The 6,276-nt window shown below is 37.6% G+C and overlaps 2 protein-coding genes across 3 annotated transcripts; both read right to left on the bottom strand.

The window, feature by feature from the left end:
* Positions 1–737: 737 nt before the first annotated feature.
* Positions 738–1,612, bottom strand: LOC126592215 (uncharacterized). Its single transcript, XM_050257940.1, has 2 exons — positions 1,181–1,612; positions 738–1,067 (listed from the first exon to the last, which is right to left on the bottom strand). The coding sequence occupies exons 1-2, from the start codon at positions 1,610–1,612 to the stop codon at positions 738–740; spliced, it is 762 nt and encodes a 253-aa protein (XP_050113897.1).
* Positions 1,613–2,032: 420 nt separating this feature from the next.
* On the bottom strand, positions 2,033–5,221 carry LOC126593653 (probable serine/threonine-protein kinase PBL7). 2 transcript variants are annotated; one of them, XM_050259743.1, is made up of 5 exons: positions 4,832–5,221; positions 4,050–4,240; positions 3,539–3,728; positions 3,040–3,431; positions 2,033–2,876 (listed from the first exon to the last, which is right to left on the bottom strand). In XM_050259743.1, the coding sequence occupies exons 1-5, from the start codon at positions 4,950–4,952 to the stop codon at positions 2,589–2,591; spliced, it is 1,182 nt and encodes a 393-aa protein (XP_050115700.1). In that variant the 5' UTR covers positions 4,953–5,221; the 3' UTR covers positions 2,033–2,588. The 2 variants fall into 2 exon arrangements, with proteins under 2 accessions (XP_050115700.1, XP_050115702.1); XM_050259745.1 differs by having other exon boundaries at positions 4,050–4,229.
* Positions 5,222–6,276: the final 1,055 nt, after the last annotated feature.

The following is a 6,276-nucleotide window of genomic DNA, read 5'->3' as shown; positions in this document are numbered from 1 at the left end:
GGGTATGGGCTTTATGTTAAACTTAGTTGATGAGCTTTGCATTCTTAGAGTGCTTAGAGTGCATGGAAGGCCTTCAAGGGTGCCTAGAATTCATGAGGTTATTTGGAATGCTCCTTTTTCTTTTCAAGTTAAAGTTAACACTTACAGTACGACTCGTGATTCTTTGGGTATGGCTGGTTTTGTTGGTATTTTCTATGACCACTTGGGTCATTATCTTGGATGCTTTACAAGATCTTTTGGTATTGCTACTGCCTTGGAAGCAGAACTCAAAGCTATTATTCATGTTGTTTATACGACTTTGGATAGGGGTTGGCATTCCTTTGGATTGAGTGTGATTCTTGTTTAGTAATACATTTTCTTTCTAATAGATCTTCTCAAGTTCCTTGGTGTTTATCCGTTGATTAGGCAAATTGTTGTACCATCCTCTCTTCCATGCAAGTTCGATTTTCTCACATTTATCATGAAGGAAATTAGGTGGCATATTGTTTAGCAAACTATGGTGTTGATCATGTTGAGGTTCATTGGTGGGATTCTTGTCTGCTGTGTGCAGTTGCGGCTTTTGCTCATAATCTTTTGGGGCTTCCAAATTTTCATTTCTCTTAGAAGTTCTCTTAATTGATATTTTGTTTCTAATAATTTTCTTCTTCTTGTTAGGGTTTGGCTTCATGTCCTCTCTAACTTATTGTATCTTTTACTTTTTTTCTTTAATATATTTCCATGATAATGTCTTTTTTTCATTATAGCAATGTTGGAATGGATGTGACATTATTGTTAAAAAAAAAAATATCCTCTCTGACGGTGATCAAGAGAGGAAACAAAAGCAGGACGCAAACCACCGTGGCAGTCGCGGCAAGGGCTGCCCGGGGGAAGACAACCGATTTCTGAGTCAGAGTCATTGCCATGAGAAACAAGGCAAGAACAATCGACACATACAGAAGGCGAAAAAATACTTTGAGTTGTAGATTTTCAGCAGTTGCTGTGATCTTTATCGGGCGAATCGTACACAGAAACACAACTGAGAATGCAGCTGGGAGACAACCGATGAGAAGAATCAGAGCTTGCCTGTCCTGAAATCCATAAGAAACTAGGTAAATTTGGGTGATGATAGCCCCACTGAGCCCGATGTACCCTTTGAGGAGGCCGATCATAATACCACGGCTTTACGGGAAATTTTTCACACAAGTAACGTGTTCACAAAGCTTAAAGAATTTGCTGCAATGTAAATGTATTCACACATTTGCCAGATTTCCGGCTTGACGATCCTTCCCGTGACGCCTAACCACATCATGAAGTAGCCGAAGAAGTTCATGGCCGCCCCAATGAGGAGCACAAACCATGTTTGCATAACCTCGGCTATTAAGCCTGCGAAAATGCCGATGTTGGCCCCAAGGTCTTTGAAAAATCCCATCCAGTTGAGGGTTTCTTGGTCATAGCCAAAAGTGGTTTTGAGCTCTTTGGAGTAGGTTCCAAACAGATAAATTGTACCTGAACCAGCCATCACCATCAACGAAGCAAAAACGGAGAACCATCGGCTTTTTGCCGTGAAAAGTACAAAACGCGGTAGATTTCTGGTGCACACAACTGATGGTGGGGGTGGTGGTACCTCTGTCATTTTGCCTAGCCCTTAGTCTTTGGTTTGGGTGTAAAAGCACTGGATTGGATTGGTTTGGATGTATCAGTATTACTAATTTACTATGAACATATTATTTTCTTGCTACCAAAAAAAGGAAAGAAAAACCCAAAATCACCTGCAAAATTGTTTTTGGTAGCCATTTATGTTTTTTCTAACAAGATTTGGAGATTTTTAGTATATTTCGGATTTTTTACAAATTCTTGGCCAATCTAAATATTAAAATACTCCAAAGCACCATATAATTTTCGTCAAATTAGTAAAGCATTTTGAGGAGCCTCATGACCACTGCAGCTCCCTTAGTGCAGAAAACAGCATTCCGACACAGAAGCTTAGGTTGAAACTCTTACTCGAGTTTTCGAGTTCAAAATGATAAGCATAATCGTATGCGATAGAGGTAAATTTACAGTCAATCGAAGTGTAAATCTTGTGTATTATTTGTAAAACTTGGATTGCACTCTAAGCCAAGTTCATACATCCATTAACATTTTACACACTTCTCATTCCAAGCATTCACAGGCTTTCCTCATCAACAAAAAAAAAGGTCTGTCGTACCCAGTGCACAAGGCTCTCGCTTTACGCAGGGTCTGGAAGAGGTGAATGTCGGCTAGCCTTATCCCCATTTATGGAGAGGAAAAACACAACAAAAGAAAAACTTAAAAAGAGAGTGGTATGAAACGAAACCTACGGGATCTATAGAGATATTTGAAGAATAAAAATGTAAAAATACAAATGAAAAATCATTGCACAAAGGCACACAAAGATATAATACAGCATTCCAACTCTGTATATATTCAAAAAAAAAAAACGAAGAGGAAAAACACAGAGATGGGTAGAAACTTTCAGGATTAGGGTAAGAGGGCATGTTATCATCAGCGAAAAAATATTAGCTCAGACTCCATACCCGTATGAGCATCTAACAGGTATTATCATAACCTTGTGATAGTTGGCGTGTCCACTACCACAATTGCGCTTTCCTTTCACTATCCCTCTTGGTTCTAGGGGGAGTACAAGGGGCAAGACGTGAGCTTTGGACTGGCTGCGTTTCAGGGTCATACTTCTGTGAAGCAAGGTAAGTCAAAGCTGTGACGACATCACCTATAACCGGCCGCATATTAGGCTGCTCCTGAACACACATTGCCGCAACTGCAAGAGCTTGGTACAAGCCCCTTGGGGGATACTGACCCTGGAGCGTTGGGTCTGCCATTTGTGAAAATTTCTTTCGGTCTTTAAACAAGGGTCTTGCCTGCAAAACAAAGTAGTAACATATGAATGTTAAATATCAGAATAAGTTCTGATTTTGCAGAATTCATTATTGATGGTCAGTCATTATTAAGAATATGAAAGAGCTCAAAAGGCTTCATTACTTAAAAGAATATGAACGACCGGAACAGAATGGAATTTCTTACCCATGCAACCAAATTCTGTTCTCCTGTACCTCTGGTATTGTCAATCGCTCTCCTGCCCGTTATAATTTCCAAAAGAACTACGCCAAAGCTATAAACGTCTGATTTAAGAGTCAACTGCCCTGTCATTGCATACTCTGGAGCACAGTATCCATACGTTCCCATAACCCTCGTAGATACATGGGTGTTATCCCCAACAGGCCCAAGTTTGGCTAAACCAAAATCAGACAGCTTTGGATGATATCCTTCACCGAGTAATATGTTGGAGCATTTCAAATCTCTGTATATAACAGGAGGACTTGCTTTGTCATGTAGATACTCCAATCCCTTTGCTGCTCCAGCGGCTATTTTCATTCGTGTATTCCAATCAAGTCGTCTCTTACCAGGTGACACATCTGCAAATCAAGATTATGAACCAGTTCCACCGAAAAGCTAACTAAAGAATCATTAAAGGTTAAGAAGCATTTGAAATTTGGAAGTTAATGCAAAAGATAATAGATACCATGTAAATGGTCGTCCAAAGACCCTAGGGGCATATATTCATAAACGAGAAGCCTTTGATCTCCATCCGCACAATAACCAGTAAGATTAACAAGATTGGGATGGTGAAGAAGACTCAACATCAACACTTCAACAAGGAATTCCCTGTTCCCTTGTAATCCATCACGATCAAGTTGTTTGATAGCTACTACCTACACCAAACACAACAATAAGTTTCACATTCCATGGCCAACTACATCGGATGCATATTTTTTTTTTGAAAAGAACTACATCGGATGCATATTAGAAGTTCAATCCCCTAGTTAGCTAGAATCTTCATCACATAGTTTGCAAACCGTAGTCTTTATGAAGAAATTGACTTCAAAATAATCTCCCCCCAATCCACTCCCACCCAAAAAAGAAAAAAACCAGCTTTGAAAATATCTACACAAACATATATGTGTAAAGCACATACAAAACCTTTCCGGTTGCTTTTCATGTTGTGATGAAATAAAAAGATAATCATGACTAACCTGATTGGTACTTTCCAAACGTCCTTTGTATACTCGACCAAATCCACCCTCACCCAATAGACATTCTGACCTGAAATTTCTAGTTGCGGCTGCCAATTCACGGAATGCAAAAGTCTGTGCCGCAATGTGATCAGACCCCCCATCTTTCGGATCCTCCTTGACACTCAAGATGGAATTAGTCTTTGAAAAACCTAATCAAACACGGAAAAGAAAGTGAGACCTTTAATAGATAAAAAGTGTTGGGGATTTCTGGAGAAAACAACCAGACCTGTAAACTTATCAACAAAAATAGCAATTTAATTGTAACAAAGATTGAGCGGGATTTTACGGATGATGCCAAGCTAACCGAAAACAATCCTATATGCATTACCAGGAGTATAAGCTGCATTTCTGACAAGAAAACAGCAATACAATGCTACAAAGATGCCTTCTTTACCAGTGCATTTTATGATACGACATCATAATTCAAATTTATTCATCAAATTTTACTACAACAACAGTTCATCCTGTATCAAATTCAATCCCTAAGAAATCTCAAAATTTGAAAAATTCTACTCAAAGGGACTAATCTGCATACTAAAAACTGAATAAAACAATTATTCAAGCAATCAAATCATCAATTTTCCCCCCTTGGACCTTAAACTTCATAAGAAATATCTAAAAGCTTCTACCACTAAATTAAAAGAAACCCAGATGGGTAAAAACAATTACCAAGCCAGTAAATTCATCTCCTAATCACCAGCAGCACAGATTGAGGTAAATTTTGATTAACCAGCGAGTACCTGAAGTGGGTTTGATCTGATCAAGTGGCTTTTCCTGCAACTCAATCTTGTTCTTCCTTTTCTTCTTGGTTTTTGCTTTACTGTTGGAATTACCAGAACAGGGAATCATCATCCAACCCATGTTTTTATATCTAATGTTTGAGAAGCCAAAGAGACTCAAAAGAGAAAAGCAGCAGTTAGAAAAAGCACTATCCGCGGAGACTCTTCGAAAGATAAAAAGAATCAAACTTCCCCCCAACTCCCCAAAAAGCAAAACCCAGCACGAGCGACTCACTCAGATAGCGAGAGCTTGTAAACTTGTATGTTGAAAAGCTGGAAACTTTACAACATACTCTCTCTCTCTCTAGTTTTTGTTTATGTAACATTTCCAAAACATCTTGTCTCCTTTCCGAAAGTCCTCGCTTAGGGATATTGTTTTCAATTAGCTGAAAAATGTGGGGGCCAAATGGATGGAGAAGATTGAACCTTTCTTTGATTTTTAGGAGAGGGAATACGTGTATCACCGTCGCGTTTTAGATTTAATAATACAGGTAATAATGTTGTTTAGATATACAAAATCATTACAAATTTGATATAGTTTTAATAGTAATTTGACACTTACGTTGGGATATTTGTAATCTTAATTGTAAGAACTCATATATGTAACGATGTCGATTATTTACATACTAATTAATAATAAATTGCGCTGATAGTTAAAACATCATCAACGCGTTGCGTCTCTATGTTAAACTTCTCACTTCTTCTCTTCTTATATTGGTATGGAATACCTGTTATAATAAAAAGAAAATATATATAATCCGAGAGAGGTGTGTGCAAGTTTAACTATAGGGCTCATCTATCCAACGGTGTAGCAATTTACAATAGTGTTACGTGTGTGGAAGCTTTCTGTCGAGTTTATTTAATTTTTCCTTTCAATTTTTAGTCACAGTCAAAAGCTCACAGCTGGTCACAAATGGCTAATTTAGGACCTCAATTTGGTACACACTATATATGCTCAATATAAAATCTATATAATTGCATTTTGTTTATGTGACTTTGATTTGATGATGTTGGTCACGTTCGTTTATATTATATAAATTCCTTGTTTGGGAACTTAGAAGTAAGCACATTTTCGATTCCACCAACTTTGGTGTTTTTTTTTTTTTTTTTTTTTTTTTTTTGCTTTGGTGGTATGAGATATATTTGAGAATCTAACGCCAAATTTAGGTAAAGAAAACATTATAATAACAGTCCCTTAAACAAATTGAGTCATGTTGGAATGACCATTTATACAATTAGGTTAAAATTGAGGGACCATTGCTCTAATTGTTTAAAGTTAAAGGACCATTTTTCTAATTGGGTTAAAGTTGAGAGACCATTGCTACAATGTTTCTCATTTAGTTTTCCATATTTGCCTCTTAGTTCAGCCTTATGTGAGTAGCACAAGAATTATTTTGAAAGAAATT

This window comes from Malus sylvestris, chromosome 12 (genome assembly GCF_916048215.2).
Source record: "Malus sylvestris chromosome 12, drMalSylv7.2, whole genome shotgun sequence".
NCBI classification, from domain to species: domain Eukaryota; kingdom Viridiplantae; phylum Streptophyta; class Magnoliopsida; order Rosales; family Rosaceae; genus Malus; species Malus sylvestris.
This window is presented reverse-complemented; position numbering and strand designations above follow the sequence as displayed.

Coding starts and splice junctions, on each gene's coding strand:
- LOC126592215 (XM_050257940.1), bottom strand. CDS start 1,612: ATGACAGAGGTACCACCACCCCCACCATCAGTTGTGTGCACCAGAAAT. Junction 1,068..1,180: donor GCTTTGTGAACACGTTACTT/GTGTGAAAAATT, acceptor TATGGATTTCAG/GACAGGCAAGCTCTGATTCT.
- LOC126593653 (XM_050259743.1), bottom strand. CDS start 4,952: ATGGGTTGGATGATGATTCCCTGTTCTGGTAATTCCAACAGTAAAGCA. Junction 4,241..4,831: donor TCAGATCAAACCCACTTCAG/GTACTCGCTGGT, acceptor GTGTTTGATTAG/GTTTTTCAAAGACTAATTCC. Junction 3,729..4,049: donor GTTTGGAAAGTACCAATCAG/GTTAGTCATGAT, acceptor TGTTTGGTGTAG/GTAGTAGCTATCAAACAACT.